Source organism: Rattus norvegicus, chromosome 3, assembly GCF_036323735.1.
Source record: "Rattus norvegicus strain BN/NHsdMcwi chromosome 3, GRCr8, whole genome shotgun sequence".
Taxonomy (NCBI): Eukaryota; Metazoa; Chordata; class Mammalia; order Rodentia; family Muridae; genus Rattus; species Rattus norvegicus.
The window spans coordinates 31,696,530-31,718,773 of NC_086021.1; the positions used below are offsets into that span (position 1 = coordinate 31,696,530).

Here is a 22,244-nt window from a genome sequence, read left to right on the forward strand (position 1 = left end):
CCCTGGGCCTTCACAGCCAGCCCATCTATAGAGTTTTAGGTTCAGTGAGATCCCATCTTAATGGTTACAATGGGGAACAGTCTAGAAAGACACCCAATACCAGGCTCTGGCCCCTACATGCACTCACATACATGTATACACATGCCTATAAACAACATGCACGCACATGGATGGGCAGGGGGACGGGGGAGAGAGGAGATGAGAGGAGAGGAGGAGGAGGGGAAAGAAAGAGAGAGACAGAGAGAGAGAGAGAGAGAGAGAGAGAGAAACAGAGAGAGAGACAGAGAGAGAGAGGAGGGAGAGACAGAGAGACACACAAACAGAGACAGAGAGAGACAGAGAGACAGAGAGACACAGAGAGAGAGAAGGTTTTAAGTCATACCTAGTACTCTGAAATGTGATTAATTCCCCACAGCACACAGCGGAATGATGGGTAAATGGAGCCAGTAAAAATAAAATGTGACTGTCTATCCAAGGTTTGGAGAAAGTGCTCATGATCCAATATTAAATCCAGATCATATTATACCTGCCCACTTTGTATGCACACACACAGAAAATATGGATTGGAAGCCTGTGCCCCCGACCAGCCTCGTGGCTCTGCATGGTGGGCTGTGGAGGAGTTTAATTTCCTTTTCCGCTCTCCTAATTGTCTACAATGAACATATATTACTTTTTTAATCAGAAAAATATCAAATACAAATAATTTAAGCTTTATTATTTTTCCATTATGAAAGTAACTGTAAAATATTGGAAAAATGTACAGTGGGAGAGGAGAGAGAGAGAGAGAGAGAGAGAGAGAGAGAGAGAGAGAGAGAGCAGTGAACAGCAAGAACAGCAGCCTAGCCTTGCACAGCAAGAAGATTTGTCAGTGTTAAATTTTCTTCTATTCTCCCCAGCCTCATGGTTACAAAATGAGCCCTGTGCCTCCCCACTGCTGTTGCTTCCTTCTAGCACACAGCTGAGACCCATCTAAGGCATCTGGGCAGCCATGGCACTGGTGTGCCCCAGCTCCTGTCTGTCACACTCTGCTTGGTGTTTGCTGAGGCGAGGGCATCTGGTTTCCTAGTGCCCACCCACCCTGATGCTGGAGCAGACCCATGTTGTGGGTGGGCACTGAGAAGAGCACAGGCAGCCCTATGGTGGGACACTCTCTCCTGGGTGTCCTACATTCATCCTTGCAACCAAGAACCTCTGGTACCTTAGGCATGTGTAGGGCACATGGACCGACCACAAGCATGATTGTTATTTCTGAAAGGCAGGGGTTGGTCCAGCTTGTCCTCAGGGCCAGAACAGCAGCCACAATCCACCAGTGGGTGCCTCAGTCTCCCTCCAAGGTTACTGGATTCCCCCATTGGAACTTTGAGTCCTAATTCACTTGCTAGGCTCTTTATAAAATCTGGGGAGGGCAGAGACACAAATACTGTAAAGGCAGGAGGCCTCTTTCTGAGCAGGCGGCTAACTAATGAAGACTTTCTCTTTTGTGACAGGGGCACCCTGGCAAAGAAGGTCCTCCAGGAGAGAAAGGAGGCCAGGTAGGCACCTACTGCACCCTACCTCAGCAGTCAGTCTCTGTATAGGGCCTCCTATCCAGGATGGTGGGTGGGGCATGGGATGGGGGAGGAGCAGTGCCTGGGCTGTACGTTTCAGTCAGTCATGGGGAATGGCTTTTGACCATGGAAGGTTGTCATTTCCCTAGACAGGATACCCTTGTTCCCCTCAGCTGAAAACCGCCTCACCTCAAGGTCCCTAAGATGGAGACATGTTATTTAATTACCCTGCTTTTCCTGACCTAGTGCTGTGTTTCCTTATATTACATGGCAACCCCTCTCTCTCCTCTCCTCCTGGCCTCCTGGAGCTGGGCACAGCATCTGACTGTCCACAGACAATTTTGTTCTTTGGAAGGCACCACCCACTTCCTCCATCCATCATCAGCATCAGTACCACTGAGGACCACAGGCAGGGTCTCCTGCATCTCCCACAAGGCTGCTTCCTGGGGTCCCTACTCACACCTGAAAATAGCTAATATTCTTTCACTTTGATCTTAGGGTCCTCCCGGCCCCCAGGGTCCCATTGGCTACCCAGGTCCACGAGGAGTCAAGGTAAGAGGGATTCTGCAGCTCTGGGTCTTTGTGGAAGTCAGGGTGGGATGGATTATGGACCTGACTGGCTCCTGGCAGCTTCCCTTGTTAAGCCCTGCTCCAGGCACTCTAGAGTAGCCTAGCTCCCCAGTGCAGTATGCACATGCTGGGACCCCAGACAGCATGTCTGAGCAGGTAAGGATCTTGCCTGCCAGTTACAGGACAGACTGCTACAGGGCGAGGGGTCACCTCCTAGTCAGCCGGTGAAGAAGCAGGGGCACTGTGCTGGCTGCCGTCTTGTGTTTACCATACCAGGCTGACCTCTAGAGCATCTCACAGGTTGTGGGTCTCACGAGACAGGGGCATGGCCAGCCTGGGGAAGCCCACACAGTCCTTTGAACCACTGGCATGCTGGAATAGGGAAAAGACTTGTACATCCTCTCAAATCCCCAGGAGGCTTGGTTGGTGAGAGATGTCCATTTGTTTACAATTGTGTTTCTGCTGGTAGAAATTCCTGGAACCTTGTTAAGTGGGACACAGAGTACCAGAGCAATATTGAGAGCAAGGTCCCCTTTGTCCCTTCAGCACTAACTGAGTTTGCTCTGAGCTGCATGATTTAATCTTGAGTTCCGAGGTTCCTGGGGCGAAGGCACATCCCTGTGCAGAAGATGAGCATCGACAGGGTCTCTTCCTTCACTGTAACAGGGACTTTGCAGCATCTCAAAGCTCTAGGCTCTCCCCCTACCCCACCCTAGCCCCTGGAAAGAAAGATACCAACCCCTTCCTTCAAACAGACAGGAAGGGAAGCACAGGCTTGCTTCTGTGAGTGTGCATATGTACACCACATACACACAAGCACACCACAAAACGACTTAAATTTGAGGAATTTATATAAACGTGACCCAGGCCGCTGCCCCCACCTATGTACTTTGTGGTACTTTCTCTCTGTCCAGCGTTGAGGCAGACCCTAAGTGTACAGCTGCCCTGGGGTGTGGAGGGTGGAGGACCCACATCCTCAGTGTTCGGAGGCTGTCCACAGTCCCTCCAAGTGTGGTACCCCTATCTAGACTTGAACCCAAAATGGCTTCAGAAACCTGGACATGCTAGTTTCAAGGGCGACCTCTTAAGGATGGCAGCCTCAGGCAGGTCAGGTTCCTCCTGAAGCATGCTTTCCCCAGCACAGTGCTTCCCGAAGGCTATGCGGGTGATAATTGAGCAGCAGTGCTGATTATAGGAGCTCTACACATATTTATCTTATAAATTCCTGTCACCTACCCCGAGCCTTTGGCAGCTCCCGTACATGGCTAATTGCGTAAGGCTTCCTCTGCAAGCCGAAAGGTGTTTACTTTAAGATGTTTATGGAGAATGCTCTTGTCTATCTATCTGATAAAATTCACTCACAACATGAGCGATGCAGTTAGACTTGGAAGCAGAGAGGAGAGCAAGCTCTAAGACGGGTTTTTTACAAGAGAAAGAGAAAGCCCCACCCCTTGCGCTCTTGGGAACTGAAGTGGTGTTGGCCACCTTATGAGTGCCAGGCCCACAGAGCACAGCAAAGGTAGGTGTGGGAGCTGTCACCATTAGGGTAGAGAGATCTGATTATTTCCTACCCAAACTTCTTCCAAAAGATAGGATTCTGTCATGGCTTATCTGCTGTAAGAAAAATTCCACGATCTAGGGTTTTGCAATAGGGGCTGGAAGCCTCAGGTCGAAGTGCAGTTAGATCATCCTTTGGTTAGGGCCGCTTTCTACTTCACAACCCAGCTCTTCTCACTGCAGCCTCATAAGGTGGAAAGAGCAGACAGCCTCTCACCGCCCCCCCCCCCTTCCCACAAAGACGCAAACTCGGGGCTTGCCCATATCCCGTGAGCTCTCTACCACCAAGCTAAAGCCCTTCCTTTTACTCTTTGTTTTGGGGAAGAATCTCACTAAGTTGCCTAGATAGGTGGGTTATGAGCTGTTGGGTTAGCAGGTCTGTGTCAGCAGGGCTGGACCTGAGAGTTCATCTCCGTTGGGTTCTTCTGTTTCTGTTTCTCTCTACCACAGAGATGCCCGGAGGAGTGAGATGGGGGTGAGTGGGAGGTGTCTAGGTACCACCTGAACAGACCATCCATGGTCTTCTTCTATGGAAACGTCTAGATATCCAGAAGGCAGCTCAGGAAAAGAACAGTGCTCAGAGACCATTGCTCCCAAGACAGGACACACTGCGCCTTCCTGGTCTGTTGGACCACAGATGTTCTTTTTTTTTTTTTCTGGAGCTGGGGACTGAACCCAGGGCCTTGCACTTGCTAGGCAAGCGCTCTACCACTGAGCTAAATCCCTAACACACCACAGATGTTCTTAAACTCCTATTATTTGGGCACACATGGCAAGCCTTGCTCACAGATTCTCAGTGATAGCTCCATGTCTGCTCTAGGCCCCTCTCCATTTTTCAGTTTGCTGCCTACCATTGATTCAGGTTTGAGCAAGCACAGAGCAGACTCCATAGAGTCAGCACCCCTTCCCCAGGGCCCACTCCCTCTACGGCTGCTTTAAAGGGCCAGGGGCTGCTGTTCTAATGGGCTGGCACCTCTGCCATCAAGCCACATCTGTTTACTCGGTGTTGGAGTGAGTGAGCGAGAACTGCTGTGACCCAGCTGCTATCCGGATTCTCCCTGTCCAGTAGCTGTCTCTTACTCCTCCATTTTGCATTCTAAGCCATGCATCGTGGGATACTGAGTAGGGATGTTGTCAACAATGAGCTTGTCTATCCCTGCTTCAAGCCCTCCTCCTTCCAGTGGCTGAGATCTCATGGTACCTGTGCACCTGGTTTGTAGCTCCTTCCTTCCTGTCAAAGCCCAGATCACAGCCCTGGCTCCTGGGTCTGTATGTCTCCATTCTAAAACTCTTCCCAGTCCCAATCTCAGAACTACCAAGCCTATGTGGACCTCTGGCCAGCAGAGGGCAGCTGGTGGCACCTGGGTCTAGAAGGTGGCTCAGGCCCAGGCTGCAGCCTTAATCGTAAAGACACTGAGCCATGGGACTCCTCTGAGGTCTGGAGTCCTATGTGTAGGTGGCTTGAGGCAGCTCCTGGAGCCAACAGTGAGCCCATGTCAGTAAATGTCACCCCTCTCAGGAGCCCAAGGTCAAAAGGCATGGATGGTGAAGCTGTTACTAGGTTTTATGATCTCACCTCTGTCAGCAGAGGGACTGGGACCATTGAGAATGGAAGAAGGGGGCTTGGCGTGTGTCCTTAGAGCTGTGTCTAACAGGGATTCGCTGTGGTCCACCCTGGGCTGAGGCCAGCCACACTCAATGTTGTGACATTAGTTGGTGCAACACCATGACACCTTTTGATGATAATGCAGAATTGGTACAAACAGACTGTGCACAGCCTTTGTCTACTGGATATCTAGTAAGCACTGGTCACTGCTCTGAGGCCTTTCAGATCATCTTTTTCCAACAGTAGAAATAAGGCTAGGGTCTGTGTCCGTCCACTTCCGGATAAGGAAACTGAGGCATGCAGAAATCTGGGACATCCTCAGAGGCCACAGAAAGAGTCAAGATCTTAACCCATCTGCTTGCACTGAGTTCTTCCTAGCTGCAGGATTGAGGGGCTCTTTCTAGAACAGGCAGGTCTGTTAGTGTGGGGAACTATTGGTGGGGTTCTGGGCCTTTAGAAAGGCAAAATCAGACCTTTGAGTAATTGGGCAGGGGAAAGTTTGGATGTTTGTGCAGAAGGAGGAGTCAGAGGACAGTGTAGGAGTTAATTACAGTGTGTGTGTGTGTGGGGGGGGGGGTGTCACATGAGTCCCTGTGAATCAATGAGAGAACAGGAAATACCTCTCCCTCCAGAGATGGCGGTGTGGTGGATGAGGGCTCATCTAAGGCTGGCACATACTGCCCATGGAGCTGTTCCCTCCTGGGCCGTACATGTTTGTGATCATTCTCTTTTTTGCTTGCACAGGGGGCAGATGGCATCCGAGGGCTGAAGGGCACCAAGGGAGAGAAGGTAAGGATCTGTCCCTTGAGGGTGGGCTGGCTCAGCATGGTACAGGACCCAGTGGGGTTGCCTCTGAATGTGGAGGGGAATTGATGCCACCCTGAAGGAAGCCGGGGATCGTGGTACTGTCAGCATCCCCTGGGCTGGCCCAGAGCATCTACACAGGAGGCCCTAGGTTGGCTACATGGCTGTATTCATGTACCTTGCTTCTCCAAGTCTCTCCCTGCTGGTTCTTCACAGGCAGCAGTCCTCATGGTGGTCAGTTTTCACTTGAGAGACCAAGAATTCCTGCCCAGAGTTTATCTATCTAGTTTTACAGTCCAGTCTCAGGGCTCAGAGCCAAGACATGTGAAGGCATGTCCAGCCCCTGACACTTAGCATGTAAGCCCCATTATAGAATGCGGTACTCCTGCCAAGGCCAAGGCTGCACATCGGGCCTGTATGGATTGTCTTGGTTAATGCAAAGATAAATAATGGAGTTGAATGTCACAGAGTCAGAGTGCCCAGTACCCCTGGCACGTGAGATATCCTGAGCCTCATGGAACTGAGTGGCAGACACCATTTCTGTCCCTTCCATTCGGTGGTAGGAGGCTGGGCATTTAAATGTGACCTGCCTATCGTAAGCTCCATCCTATTGGCTGTAGCTGCTGGGTGCAGCTGCCCTTTGTGGCAGGCTGTGGAGCTCCCTGGGACACTAGGTTCCAAGCCTGAGCTCCAGCACTTGGCATCTGCATCTGCTTGTGCTCGGAAGGTACACTGCCCTCTCTGGACACCTGGGGACATTTTTGCCTCCATTCACGAATGATCTGATAGCCTGAAAACTACCCTCTAGGGACTGCTTTAAGGACTATGGGTCGGAAGAGCTCAAGGTAGACCCTGTGTGGTCTACTGTGAGCCTCGGTGTGTGCTAACCACCTGGCCACCCTTTGGGAAGAGCATGCAAAAAGATCTTCCATTTGTCTATTATTTCTAGAGCACCCCCCACCTCCAACACACACACACACATACACACACACACAGTAGAACCCTAGGGCTCCTTCTGCAGGGTCAGGAGAATGAGTATGGCTTCTGAAAAATTCAACCAAGAACATACATGGACCTCACAGGGAAAAGCAAATCCTCTTAGGAGTAGATGCCCTCTTGCTCCCTGGAAGGGCTCTTTCCAAGTCACATGTCCCCGATTTCCCATTCTGTTGGGACACCTTTCCACTGGAGGGTCTTTTTGAAGATGGTTTCTTGAGCCCCGGCTTTACTGCTTTATCTTGTGAGACAGATGTGTCTCGTCACATACTTGGAAGGATGGGGTTACCTGGGGATGCTACCTTACCAGGGAAGTTCCCGGGCTATTCCAAACGGCCCAGGAAGGCAGATTAAGATGGCTCTAGGGAGAGGGGTGTCTGAGGACCCGTGGCTTTGATACATCATGCATACTGTAACAGGCCTAAGGGATGGGTGAAAGGCCCAGGGTATGCAGGCCTCCTCCTGCTCAGGCTGGACAGCTCTCCTGCCTCTGCCCTGGGCTAGGGGCTGTGTGCTATGCAGGCCCATTGTGAGTGGGTAGTGGTACTGTGGAGTGGAGTTCATCTCTGCAGACTGATGTATTCTTTGTTTCTGCTCAGGGTGAAGACGGCTTCCCTGGGTTTAAAGGCGACATGGGAATAAAGGGTGACCGGGTGAGTGTTGTGGGCCTAGGATTTGGGCGAGAGACAAGCAGAGTGGGTTTGGGGACCTGCATGTAAGTCTTGGGTGTTCGGGACCACAGAACAGCTTATGAAAAAGGAGGTAAAGACTTCTGCAAAATCTTGGTCTGAGGACAGAGTGTCTGGAGCCCAGGGGCTCCGTTCAGTGCTCTCTAGCCTGCTCCCCAGTTTCCACTCCAAAGCCAGGGCAGCTCTCACCTGTGTTAACTCCAAGGACAACTGGGGTCATTGGCACTGTACCCTGGGTGCTGGATAAGTGCCTTCATGAGGACTGGGGATCCTGGACTACAGAGAAACTTGACTTCAGAGGACGAAGAAGAAAGGGGGGGACACCCCAAATAGGCCCATAAGCAAACCCCCGACAGATGTAGCTGGCAGGACCATGTGCTATTGAGGATCTGCAGTCCCTCCTGCCACCCTCCTAAGGGTTTGCTGAGCTCCTGGACCTTCCTGGTCCCCAAGATGCACCCAAGTCTCTTTTGAAGCCCGTGTAGCCCCAACACCCTGCCGCCTGATGTTGGGCCATGGGTGAAGCGCCCCCAGCCTGGCTGCTTTCTGATAGGTTGTTCATCCCAGCTCCAGAGGAAGCTGTTGGTACAGACAAGGGCATGGCTTGTTCAGGTAGGGGGTGCCCAGCCCAGCAAACCCAATGAACCGGGGGTTAACACTGACACTGAGGGCGGTTTCTAGGAGCTGTTTGCTAGCTCCTGCTGGGAAGTTTCCTCACCGCTTCAGAATAGCTCAGAGCCTGACAGAAGGTGACACACTGTGTGCCTGGAAGCCCAGCTGTTGTGCACACCTGAGTGCCGTCTGTCTGTTAGCTCGGGCCTGTTGTCTGCTTGTGTAATTACCCTCATAGCAGGCCCTGAAAATCACCTTTGCCCCACATTCCAGAACAAGAGGGCCCATACACTTGACCCTTTGCCACAACCAGACGTGAGAATGTCTGAAGCCACCCGCCGTCTGTCAGAGGAGGAAAATATAAAAGGGACTTAGCGTTCTCTTATCCTGCTGCTGAGGGTGACTGCCCCGGTCTCCTCCAAGTGAAGGATCCTCAGTGCCTCTGGCTGAGGGACAGAAGTCCCTTTGACTTCCCCTTTCTGATGACCTGGCACTCACAGTTAGAGTCCACTTAACTGAGGCATGAATGTGGTGGCACATGGCTATAATCAATGCCAGGAGACAGAGGCAGGATAGGCTTGAGTTTGCAGCCAGTATGGTGTTTATAAGGAAATGAATTGGAGATGATTTGGAAATGGGTGATAGATGACATACATACATACATACATACATACATACATACATACATACATACATACATACATACATAGTGAATCACACAAAAGGAACTTCCTGGGAACACAGATCAGTTTTCAGTAGATGAGGGTGAGTTGGAGCAGGTGCTATGGTTTGCTTTCTCTACGAATAGAGCCTCTGGACTTTCTGTGGGTGCTCAGATGTAAATGCATAAAGGATGAATGGGTTGAAGGTGCTTTCCAGGGATAGGGGCTTCTTAGCTCTGTGGGTCAGTTGGTGCTCAAGAGTTCTGAAGTCACTGGTCTCTGAGCAGTCTGTTCTGATGTGAGGATCATCCATCTGTCTGCAGCTGTTCAGGAAGCAGGTAGTCAGAGGAGGACTCAGCAGGCACAGGTCACTAAGAGCTCCAGGGATGCCATTTGGAGATGACCACAGTGCTTCTGTGGCCTGAGTGGGTCGAAGTCCCTCTTGGTTTAGGCATAGACTTCATGCCTGCAACCAGGAAGACTGGATGAAGTCTCTGGGTCTCCTGGGTGTGGGTATAGCCTGATCACTGCCAGTTGGGTAGAGGTCCCCCGGATGCCTCCTGAGGCTCCAAAGAAGGTGAATTCGGGACTGAGACAGTTGGTCTGGATCAACTAAGGACCTTTCATCTGGGTGGGCCTTTGAGGACATGTCCTGGAACGATTACCATTCCTTTAGAGAACCCAGACTAATACAGGGGCAGAGTGATTCACAGCCACTACTGCTAACCAATTATTTTGGCCAAGAGTTCCTTATCTAGACAGGGGAGTCAGGGAGCAGAGATGGCAGCCATGGTGGCCCTCAGCGCAGAAGGGTGACCTTGGATTTGCCACTGATTTTCAAAGAGAGGCCAGGCAAGTGCAGCTCACACTGTGCAGAAGAACATGCCTATTTGGCAGACCTACTCCAAGGTGGGAGGAGGGGTCAGTTTGGGGTGGACACTGGGAAGGATCTCCCTAACCTCCTCTTTTTCTGACTGCAGGGGGAGATCGGCCCACCCGGCCCCCGAGGAGAAGATGGTCCTGAAGGCCCAAAAGGTCGAGGTGGTCCCAATGGTGATCCTGGTCCCCTGGGGCCCACCGGGGAGAAGGTTTGTGTCTACGATACTCGGCTATGCTTAGAGGTCTCTGAGTGCCAGACGGCCCCTCCTGTGCTCACCATGGGTAGTGGGACTCCTGAATAGCCCAACCCCAAGCTTTTGTCACTTCTCCCAGTAGATGTGTGTGTGTGTGTGTGTGTGTGTGTGTGTATGTGTATGTGTGTGTGCGTGTGTGTGCAACCTTTGAACTTCATTCTGTTCCAAGTTCTCCTGACGCTCCCTCCCCCCCAACCCTTGCCACCACACCTTGGAGGAGTAACTTCCACCAAGTACAGGCAAAGCTTGAGGGTCTCACCCAAGCCACACATGAGTAACCATCCCTATCAAATCCTGCCTCCACTTTGGGGATGACAGAATGTTCCCACCACAGCCTGACATCATGGCATGTGCATGAGGCTCCAATAGGCACCTGCTCAGTAGCCTGCCCTGTAGCAGCAGCACCTCCTACCTCTTGTCACCAGAAACCTGGGGAGGAAGGGACTCAAGGAGCAGTTAAGCCTCCCACTTCATCTGGCCTTGTGGCCAGAACTCTTACAGAATACTCAGAGCCCCACAGATAAGCATATTCTTCCTGGCCGTGGTACCCATCCCATTGCTTGTTTGGATGCTGGTGGGATCAGCACACCCTACTCCCTGAGGGCTTAGAGACCCACTCAGTTCCAGGGGAGACCTAGTTGCCCCTGCACGCCAACCCCATCCTTCCAACCTGCCCTACCTCCTCTCAGAACACATCATCGCCCCCTGCTTATAGCACAAGGTTGAGAAAAGTCATGTTTATGATTTACGAGTCTTTTTTTTTTTTTTTTTTTCTGCTCCTAGGGAAAGCTCGGAGTGCCTGGATTACCAGGGTACCCAGGAAGACAAGGGCCAAAGGTAATTTAAGCCCTGCTAGGAATGTCCTGGCAGACACTGTCTCATGGGGCACCCTACATACTCCAGACCCCTCCTCCATTCTCTACCTCCATGTGGCTTCTGTGCCACGCTGAACAATGTGTTCGCTGTGATCTCAGTCCCCAGGCAGCTTTGGTGTTAATTTGACCAAGCTCAAAGAAAGCACTTGTACAATGGGTTGAGCTTTTCAGAGAAGAGGGCAGAAACTACCCCTGGTGGCCTGCTGGGGGTGCTTAGCCCCTGGCTTATCCACACCAGCCTCCCCTCAGCCCCACTTCACCTTGGAAGTATGACATACTGTTTCTGATGGCGCAGGAGAGGGACAGCCGTTGTCTTATCTGCACTCATGTTTAGGCTTAAGTGGAACAGGTCCTGAAGGCTTTGGAAATCAGTGAGAACATTATTTTCTTCTCATCCCACTTTTTATTATTCATGGTTCCTTCTTAAACAATCACGGCTGCCTGCACTGGAGACTTGGTTAGCAGCAGCATGCAGCCAGCCCGCCCGCCCGCCCCAGATTTGCATCCCCACCCTTCTGCTACCTGCTGGCTTCACCGTCTTTGGTGAGCCTGGGCCTGTCTACCAAAGGAGGAAGGGCTGTCTGTATGGGCAAGTGGCGGCCTATCTTCCCGTCCTCTCCCTGTCCTGCAAGAGAGTGTCCCTTAGATGTGACTCCAATGTAGCCCCCAACACATTTACTTTTCTCCTCTTCAGGTCCTTTTCTCAGGAAGAGAGAAAAGGAGAGGAGACATCTGAGAGCAGAGGGTGGGCTATGACTAAGTGCTGGGAACCTTGGGGATGTGAGAAACTGTTCTCAGCTTATGACTAGATGTAGCAGTGGGATGCACAGTGGCCTGGGAGTTCTGTGTCAGCCACCCCAGGTCCCTTTGTTTCACTTTCCTGCCTGGGTGGCCAGACAGACATAGAGGAGGAAGGCAATAATGGAAAAAATCAGACTTCTGGAATAGGTTGTTCTCAGGCCAAGGTGGTAAGCCACCTGGAGGGCAGAGACCCATAAGAGGCAGTAGACAACAGCCACACTGATGGGCAGTGGGCTGCCCTGGGTATGTCCTGGAAGCCCTTGTGATGTCTTTTTGGTACATAGAGGGAGTTTGGATGCTTGGCAGATCAAATCTTGAAGCCCCTGCATAAATCTATAGAATTGAAAATGTTAGATACTACAGTCCGTGCCTGGACTTACAAACTGTCACTGCAGCTCAGGTGTTATGGACAGGTCACAAAGTATGACAGCAGGACCAGTGGACAGAGCTGTGAGCTGCAAAGCCCATTTCCGGGAACCTTAGCAATGCATGGCTCTCCCTTCCCCCAAAACGTCAGCTGGTACCGCACATCCTCCATGTGGGGCTGAGCGGAACAGAACAGAGCATGCTAGGACTTGGCTTTGGGGTTTAGATTTGGGGTCTGGAGGGTGTTCAGGAAATATTTACTGAGTGGGTGGTGGGTGGCAGGACAAATGGATGATGGGAGAATAAGAAGGTAGGTGAGCGGGCACTCCAGGCGAGGGGTAGGGTGGTTAGCTGGGGGCGGGCGTTCCACGGGTGGTTGGGTACAAAGCAGATCTGATCAGTGGATAATCGAGTGTGAGAACTGTAGTAAGCGCCCTCCCTAGTGAGCATGACGGTGTGGCCCTCGTGCCTGGCTTGGTGGTCCTGTTTCATCTTCCCTTAACTCTCTTCCCTGCAGGGTTCTATTGGATTCCCTGGCTTCCCGGGCGCCAACGGAGAGAAAGGTGGCAGGGTAAGGACCGTGGTCACTTGGTGTGTAGGTGTTGGCCTGGTCTCTGGTCAATGTCCTGCTTGTTTTCCTCCACTTGTTATCCAAAGCACTTTTCAGAAGTCGCTGATTTCGAGCACTAGGCCTTTCAGTTATGGAGGCACGGTAATAGGAAGGGGTAGTGGTAAGAAGGAAGAGCATGCTGGGAAAACGGAAGCTTTTGATGCACGGGAACCAGGAAGCTCTTGGAACTCCTCCAGATACTTCTTTTTCTTGGAGACTTTTCCTGCATCCTAACTTTACAGGGAGAAAGGGGGCTATGTGCAGTGACTCCCAGACCACGTTGGAAGTTACCCTGGTTGTAAATATGGGGCAGGGAACAACACTGTCAATTCCCCCGTAATACCTCACAGAGGTCTCCAGAGGTTCCACTTGGGGGTCACGACACCCACCTACCTTCTGTGATGTTGCTGTTGGCTCAGGCCTCCTCTGCAGAAGCCCTCCTGGATGTCTCTGGGTAGTGTCACAGACACTGCTAGCCAGTCAGGAAGTGAAGTGTGACGGCCATCATGGGCCTTGGACACAAAGGTCACAGAGAGGCCCTTGGTGGGTAGGGATACAGAAGAGAGTGCTCCCGGCAGCCTTTCCTCCACGACACAGAGCACACATGCTCTTCCTCATGGGGCATGGCTTCATCAGAATGCCATACGCCATGCGCGAAGCATAGTCTGTATGCTCTTGAAAGCCAGGAGAATGACTTCAGGGTAGCTGAGACCATGCGGACAAGCCATTGGTCACTGGCCTCACAATGTGGAAAATAGGGCTTTCCTGCAGGTGAGCTCAGAGAGGACGCTATCTACTGCTACCTCTCTCTCACACAGTCCCTTTATCATCTTTCTATTTCCTACATATTTTCAATTTTCTCTTCATCATCTATCATCTGTCTGTCTATCTATCTGTCTATCTATATATCTATCTATCCATCTATCATTTATCATCTAACCCTCTCTTCTCAGTCAGACTCTCTATAAAGTCATCTGACTAGTGGTTTTGGGGGAGGGTTGTGCCCTCAAATATTTGGAGGTTCTCCCTGAGAAAAGTGGTCCCAGGTCTCACAGGTGTGGAATATGCTGCAGGGATAGAGTGGTGACCCACAGGTTATTGCTTTGCCTAAGCAAGAGCCCAACAGAAAATGGGGTGCCCTTGGATCACCAGGTATGGCTGGCTTCCCTAACTGATGCTGGAGGTTGGGCTGGCCTTGAAAACAGCCTTGGGTACAAAAATCACATCGTGAATGAGTGCCAACCCCAAGGGTCGGGCTGTGTTACCCTGTTGTTCACTTGGGCTGAGGATCCCTCAGTGACATGGGGCTTCACAGAAGGCAGCTCATTCACTTGCACTGCACGTTTCCTAAGCCCTTGCTAAGCTAGGAGCTTACCAGGCAGGGGATGCTCCAATGACTGAGCAAGATAAGGAGCAGCCAGTAACCAGTGCTCAAGGGCAATGAGCATGCAAGTTACCCAGCCCCTAGACCTGGGTAATTCCAGGGGGCAGAGATGTTTCTGCTGAGACAAGAAAGGGGTTGGGGGTGGGGAGAGAAGCAGAGCTGCTTAGAGAAGCTGGTATAGCTGAGCCCAGTGCAGAGGCCTGGGCTGGCAGAGGGTGTAGAGGTCGTGGAGGTCAGAGTGGGTCTTTTCCTGAGGTAGCCAAGGGTTAGTCAGGCTCTCTCTGGGGAGAGTTTTGAAGGTAGTTCTGGTGCCAAGTAGGAGAGGATCAGGAAAGGGTCAAGGGCCATAGAACGGGCTGGTCTGCGCTGCACCCTGGAGACCAGATAGCTCTGCTTGCAGGCTGCCTGTAGCATTGGATGCCAGGCAGGGATTACATGGTAGGTGTGTGTGAGTGAGAGTGTGTGTGTGTGTGTGTGTGTGTGTGTGTGTGTGTGTGTGTCTGCGACTGCGAGCGTGTTTGCCATTTACCCAAGTGCTACCTATACACTTCAGTCCTCTGTTACCAGAGACCTGGCTTCTGCAGAGCTAGTGGCTGGGTCTGCCTCACAGTGGGAGGCTAAATGGGAAACCATCAGAAGCAAGACTGCACTGTCAAGCCAGCTGCAGCTCAAAGCAGTGTCCTATGAGGAGGCTGTACCCCACCCCTTGGAGGGGTCGCAGGAGAGGAAGGCCCTACTGAGGTTTCCCAACAAATTCTAGGCTCTTTATACCTCAGCCTGACTCCAGCTCTGAAGAGTTGTAGGCAAGGCCATTTCAGGGACTGCCTGTTCTCTCCTGGCAGGGACTAGAGGCCAGGTTCACCTTTGTGAGGGAGTCCTGGAGGCATAGCCTGCTCAACTCAGCAGCTCCAGGAGCCATCAGGCCAAACTCTAGTGAGGGTTAGATTACCACATGCCCTGCCGAGCACCATGCTACCCGAGGACCCAGGTGGAACAGGGCAGAGACCTGTTCGCCTGCCGCCAAGACCTGAGTGCCTAGATGCCCCGGTAGCGTCAGGGCAGGCTGCACCTGGGTCCCAGGTGTGCTGCCAGGTCAGATGGGACCGGAATTGTGATCCAGGTGGTGCTAAGGGTGGGAGAGGGACAGATGTATGGGCGGCCCAGCCTGGCTCACATACCCAGGTGAGTCTGGTTGGCTACACTGTCAATAAGGCCATTCGTTTAGCATGAGAAGAGAGCAGATATTTTACTTCATTTTCATATGCGGATATTTACCTGAAGCCAAAAGATGTTGTTATAGAGCTCAACCATTGTAACAGGAATGAGTATGTTGTTAAAGAAAACAAACAAACAAACAAAAACAACCATAATTCATTTGCTATGAATTGCTTCGTTAAATGCTTTCTAAAATGGGAGGCTGTTTTGCTTCTGGTAGTTAAGCCAGTTGAAAACGCAAAGGAGAGACTCGTTCTGTGGCTTCAGCTATGAGCTGACCTAGCTTTGTTCGTAGAGACCAGGATAAACCCGGGATGAACCTCAGAGCGCAGGAGCCTCTGTGCTCCATCCATTACGTCTGTGTGCTGTGGGTAAACTGCACTTGCTGGCCATTATATCCTTGCTATGGTAAAAACCAGAAAATGAATGCCACGCATTTGCTTTCTGTGGTTCGGAAAATGCAGATCAGCAACAGCAAAAGGACTGAACTCCGAGAGATGCCGGGGACTCTTGGATATATGATTTATATGTTAAATTGCAGTTTCCCTTCGCGCCTCCGGAGCCTGATGAAAATTTAATGCCTAATATTCTTAACAGTAGCAGAAGAAAATTATGTGTGATAGGAGTTGACTTTCTACTCTCTTCATGTAATGATTTCTGTGCCTACTAAAAGGAGAAGAGAGAAGAGGAAGGGAAGGAGGGAGGGAGGGAGAGGGAGGGAGGGAGCAAATGAACCAGCTAAGCAGCAGACATTGCCCATCAATATTTCTGCCCTATTCTCTCCCACTCACCCCCAGAGAGGCACTCCTGGCCTCACTCTGGACTTATGAAGTCTCTCGCTAGCTCAGGGAGGGTGGCTCCATGTGACTCACAACCGATTCTCTGTTTCTAGGGGACACCTGGAAAGCCAGGACCACGGGGACAGCGAGGCCCAACGGTAACTGTCCTTGTGGCAAAGGATGCAGGGTGTAGGTGGGTGTGCTCTGTGGGTCTGAAGCCTCTGAGCTAACTGGCCTTCCTTCTCTCTGTCCATCTGTTTAGGGCCCGAGGGGTGAACGAGGCCCACGGGGCATCACTGGGAAGCCTGGCCCTAAGGTATGTTCTTGGTCTTTCAAGGCATGGGAGGGTGCTCAGTGGCCTTTTCACGTAACGACGGCAAAAGGGACAGTTTTCTTGAACATCAGTAAAGGGATTCTGCCCTCTAGCATCCTTCAGTAAACTTTGTGAGTTAGACCATGTGGCTAAGGGTAACCCCCAAAAGACCCAAGACAGACAGAGAAAGGACAACCCACGACCCCCTCCCATTCTTGTGTGGCTTCACACCCAGGAAGTTGGTCTAGCACAGATCCACCCAGAACTGGTGGGGAAGCTGCATTTTTGTTTTTCTGGTAAAGGTGCATGGGAACTGTAGAGAGCTTTCCTAGAAGGTTCTTTCTGGTGCAGGCAGAAACTGGGCCTACCCCTGCAAGGACCCCTCATGCCCAGGAATGAAACAAGCTCCCCATTGTTGTAAATCCGGGGGAAAGTCAAGCATGACGTGCTGTTCGGTTCTAACCAGTAAAGATCAAGAATAGGGAGCTGAAGAGGCAGAGGACCAAGGTTTGGTGCCCAGCACGCACATGGTGGCCCAAAACCATCTGTAACTGGAGTTCTAGCAGATCTGATGCCTTTTTCTGCAACTCCAGGCATGCACATGGTACAAGACATGTGTGCAGGCAAAACAGCCATGTACATAAAAATTTAAAAAGTAATTCCTGTGGGGGTTGCTGCTGAGGGGAGGCTTTGGTTAGCTGAGAGTCAGAACTGACCCCACCCTAGCACACAAGCATGCACACACTCACGCATGCCGCACAGAGCTCATGAGAGCCAGCTGGGTACGTGGAATGGTCCTAAAGCTGAGCCTTGCGTTCTTCGAGTCATTAGGATGTCTCCTTGACTGAGCACAGCCTATGTTCCATCTAGTCATGGAGACCTGTTCTGGAAATTTCACAATCCTGCTCATGCTGGCTCCATAGTTGGCTGTGCATAGTGGCAGAGCTGAGGCTCAATGCTGCTACACAGCACCCTGCACTGGGGTCAGCATGACCTTGGGAGAGCACTCATGGTGACCTTTTTCCTCCTTTCCCAGGGCAACTCAGGAGGTGATGGCCCAGCCGGCCCTCCTGGTGAGCGGGTAAGTCTTCCAGATGTGGGTTATAAGATTGCCAGGGCTGAAGCTGGCCCCAAACATGCTGGGTGGGCCAGCAAAGGAGGCCAACAGTGACCTGTAGAGAAGTGGGCTTGCTGAGGTCCAAGGGCAGCTCAGATACAGAAGTGATGTGTTCCTTGGGGAGGGGCCTCATCCCACCCTCTGGACCTGGCCTCAGTGTGCTAGAGGTGACAGACACCACAGAATTGGCTCTTAACCTTATACAGAACAGAGGACTCTGGGGCATTGACATGTATCTTGGCCCCAGATTTCCTAGTGAGGGTTCTGTCTACCTATTTATCTGTCTGTCTGTCCATCCATTTGTCTGTCCATCCGTCCGTCTGTCCATCCGTCCGTCTGTCCATCCGTCCATCTGTCCATCCGTCCATCCACCCATCCATCCATCCATCCCTCCATCCCTCCATCCATCCATCCATCTATCTGTTCTATGTCTGTGTATTATCTATCTGTTATCTATTTATCTATTATCCACCTTCTGTCATCTCTCTTACCTATCTATCATCTACTCCCCTTCTATCTTCTCTCTAGCATCTACTCCCTCTCTTCTGACTTCCTCTAGAGTCAGATGGGGAAAGCAGGGCCAGGTGAAACAGGGAAAAGGTTTTAGGTGCAGCCAGTGGAGAAACAGTGGGGCTGCTAACAGGAAGAATGCTTCCTCAAACTGGACATGCTCTGTTCCCAGGGACCCAATGGACCCCAAGGCCCCACCGGCTTCCCTGGACCTAAGGGTCCCCCGGTAAGTAGTGCTTTCTCCCGTGGAGGTAGCAGGTGAGGACCCCATTGTGTTCTCATCTCCCGAAGCTATGGGGAGAGAGGACCCCTGTGGGGTAGGTGGCCTTCAAAGCACAGCTGCTAAGTTCGTGGCTGTGCCCCACCCATGCAAGCCTTCTGTTTGGGAGAGCATTTAGTTCTGGACAGACTTGCCCTGCTGTGAACATGCCCTGCTGAGGCACTTGCCCTAGTGTGGACCTTCCCTGGCAGGTCCTGCTGCCATTGAGACCATCATGACATCCTGCCCAGGCTTGCATTATGTCTAGGGCGGCGACCACACAAATGTAATAGACATGGTGTCGTAAAACCTCTGAAAGGTCTTTGTTCAATTCTGGGAACGTTACTGAAACCAAAGCTGGGCTCTTCCCAGAAACCAGGTGAAAGTCCACAGCAGGGGAAGCCCACTCAGGGCCCACCCACTGCAGGGGAGAGCCCACAAGAGGAGATGGTACATGGTAGGGGGCATCCCACAGCAAATGAGATTCATACCAAAGGAAAGCTCATGTCAGGAGGAGGTCAGGGGAAAGAAGTGGGGATCCATGCCAGGGGAGGTTCATGCCTTCAAAGGATCCATTGTCAGGAAAGGCACAAGGCATGGGAGGTCCATGCAGAAGTCCATGCCAAGGGACTTCCACATTCAGGGCGAGACCATAGTTAGGGGAAGGTCTGTAATGCGGACGGTCCATGGGAGGGAAGGGTCCCTGGCATGGGAAGTCCACAGAAGGGAAAGAACCGTGGCAGGGGAGGTTTATGGCTGGGAAGTCCAGACCTCTCTCTGGGTTCTGCAGTTACTGTCCCTCCTTGGTGTTTGTCAAGCTTGACATTTGAGGGTCCCAGTGCAACCAGGCCACCCACCTGCTCAAGCTTGGGAGGTTGGCTGACCTCCTCGCTTCTGTTAACCCCTTTAGGCAGCTATAGGGATTATGGGAGAGGTCCTTCCATGGCATTTAGCTCCATGACCGCTATCCCAGTGGGTGCTAGGTGATCTCCTTTATCAAAAGCCATTAGGATGACAGTCATTTTTGTCACCTGTTTCTCTAAGCTGCTGAATGAGCCTTCCTTGTTTTGATTCTTCCCCCAGGGTCCACCAGGCAAGGACGGGCTCCCCGGACATCCTGGGCAGAGAGGGGAGACTGTGAGTATTACAAATGCTAGGGACATGGTTGTGCCTGGCCTCCCTGGCTGGGACTCCTACAGCTTACAACATGCGGCTGGCTGCTGGCACAGTCAGGGGATCCTTCCTCTCTGGGAAAGACCAAAGGCCTTAGCAAGGCTTCCTGTGGGCCAGCCATCTGCTGTTGACTTAAGGTCAAGCTGTCGGGTGGGTGGGAGTCCCATGATGTCACAGTGAAAACTGGACAATGGCTGTTTGCGTGTTTTAGCGGCTTTGGCCAAAGACCATGTTTAAAGCATCAGGACACAGTGCATTGGCATCACGAGATCTGGGTCTCCAACCTTTATTTAATGAGGGTAACTGAGTGTAGCCTGGCTTGGGACACCACAGGCCTTACTTGGAAGAGTACCTGGGGAGGCTCTGTACTTGTGGATAGCTGGTTGTTTAGGCTACAAACCTCATGACGAGGGCCATGGGCCTTGGGTCTCACACAGATCCCAGCTTTGTCTGTCTGAGAGATTTCAGCCCGAGGAGCTGGCAGGAAGGAGCAGGGTGAAGTCTTTATCCTCCTCTGTAAGGAAGATGCTGTGCAGGAGAGATGAGATGGCTCAGTGGGTAGAGTGCCCGATGGGACAGATATGAGGATCTGAACTCTTCCCGGCACTGGTGTGAAAGCTTAGCAGGGATCCTGTAACCCTGGTGCTGGAAAAGTGGACCAGAGGATTCCAACGAGGCACCTCTGGTTCAGGAAGAGACCCCATCTCAAAAAGAGCATGTGCACATTCGTGACCTTGCTTGCACTTGTGACCCTGGGGTTCCAGACTTTGAGTGACTGAGCCCTGAAAGTGCGGGTGACACCTGTGTGTTCTCTTTGTGTGACCCTGCCTCATCCACATTAAAGACAGTCTGTGCCAGTGTAAATGTTTCTCCCTGACAGCCTCCTGTGTCATGGCATCCTGGGCCATGGCATCCTGTTCACTGTGCTGGGGTTGGGGTGGGGGCTCTCGTGGCTCTTCGACCACCCTGCCCGTTTCCTGGTACCTGCTTTAACACTTGTTAAGGTGTGAAGTACCTGCTTGTGCCTGCTCCCCCATCCTCCGTCTTTCAGCACAGAGGGATGTGAAGTCTTTTAATTATGCCTTTGCTGGTGTTCAAGCAGCCTGTGCTGGCTGATAAATGAAGATTACCTTGCTCTTTTGTTTAGAGAAAAAAATTAAAACATTTCTTCAGAGCTTTGCGCATTTTCCTCTAATGCCTTTCCAAGGAGACAAGAGAAAAGAGTTTTGCATACTGCAGGCTTTCCTCCCTCACACTCACTCTGCAGATAATTAAGCCTCCTGCTTTGCTTGGGAAAGTATAGTTTCCAGCAATTTCTACCGTGTCCAGCTACCTCTGCAGAAACAGGGGTGCTGCGTGCCGCTGCTGGCCATCTTGACCATCTCTGAGACTCATCTGAACGTCTCTAGAGTAGACTTCCTTGTTTTCTTTTTCCTCTCCTCCTTCCTCCTCCTTCCTCCTCCTTCCCTCCCTTCCTCCTCCACCTCTCCTTTTTTTCTCCGACTTCCTCCTCCAATGAACACAAATGGCTGTTACTTCTCCTTAGTGGGAGCCAAGAGCCTGTTTCTCAATGAGGAGCAGAAGACCAGCTCTCTCCTTATCCTGTCACCCTAGAGTGACTGTGGCCAGCCAGCAAGTCTAGCCAATGGATCGATTCTGAGTTCAGAAAGAGACCCTATCTCAAAAAGAGCATGTGCTTGCTGGTGGCCTTGCCTGTACTTGCAAACCTGGGATGCCAGACTTGGAGCAACTGAGCCCATCAAGTGTGGGCAACAGCTGTGTGTTCTCTTCGTGTGTCCCTGCCTTGTCCACTTGACAGGGAAGTTGGCTCCTCTTGCCCTCTCTGCTAGCACTGTCACAGTGAGCAATTTTGGCTCCCATGTCCCATCAGACACTTCTCCCTCTTGACTTCTCCTTCGCTTTTTGCTTTTGACTGTTAGAGAAATGTGTCTTAGACATGGCCACTTCTGCCCACTGTGTGAGTTGGGCTGAGAGAGAAGAGCCCTCTGGGCTTTTCAGGGTAGAGTCTGCTGTGGTTCCTGTGGCCGGTGAATTGTGTGTGATAGTAGACTGTTGCCTACTGGTCTTGAGCCATCTGCTTACCCTCACGCCATAGTTATGACCCCTGCACAGCTAGAATGCCCTTCTCAGGCCTTAGGTAGATCCACCGTTGGATACCCGGCAGCTGCCGGTGTATCTCATTGTGCCTACTTGGCTTCAGCATCGTGCCCCAGATCAAGCTCAACTCGCTGCAGCTTCCAGCTCCATAGGAGAGCTTGGGAAGCAGAGCCGAATTGGATGAGAGCCTGGGCCATTCTAGGCATGAACACTCAGATCCTGGAGAAGACAGGGTCTATGAAGTGACTTTAAAGTCACACGTTGGAGCTGACAGCTTCAGAGAGCAGTCAGACCTTGCTTCAGCCTGTCCTAAATACGGAGAGGAGCAGGCCGGCGGCTTACCTGCCGTGAGTCAGAGGCGTGGATAACAAAGGCTAAAAAGTCCCACGACGTCGTTAATGAGCACCAGCCCAGAGATGGTTCTTACGTGTCCTCAGAAAATGAACACACGGTGACAGGAGGGGGGGAATAACAGGCTTACAAATCCATTTTTCAGCACAAAGACACAGCGTGGAGCTAACCCAGTCGGCTCCAGCACTTCCATGAAA

General features: G+C 51.7%; 1 protein-coding gene across 3 annotated transcripts in view; it reads left to right on the top strand.

Annotated features, from left to right (window-relative positions):
- The window catches only part of Col5a1 (collagen type V alpha 1 chain), a 148,623-nt gene that overhangs the window by 90,055 nt on the left and 36,324 nt on the right, over positions 1-22,244 (top strand). For all 3 annotated transcript variants that reach the window (XM_006233873.5, NM_134452.2, XM_063284748.1), the window contains exons 26-37: positions 1,488-1,532; positions 2,046-2,099; positions 6,025-6,069; positions 7,680-7,733; positions 10,024-10,131; positions 10,960-11,013; positions 12,736-12,789; positions 16,320-16,364; positions 16,469-16,522; positions 17,556-17,600; positions 18,319-18,372; positions 19,489-19,542. In XM_006233873.5, coding sequence (XP_006233935.1) covers positions 1,488-1,532; positions 2,046-2,099; positions 6,025-6,069; positions 7,680-7,733; positions 10,024-10,131; positions 10,960-11,013; positions 12,736-12,789; positions 16,320-16,364; positions 16,469-16,522; positions 17,556-17,600; positions 18,319-18,372; positions 19,489-19,542 — 666 coding nt within the window. The remainder of the gene's footprint in view (positions 1-1,487; positions 1,533-2,045; positions 2,100-6,024; positions 6,070-7,679; positions 7,734-10,023; positions 10,132-10,959; positions 11,014-12,735; positions 12,790-16,319; positions 16,365-16,468; positions 16,523-17,555; positions 17,601-18,318; positions 18,373-19,488; positions 19,543-22,244) is intronic.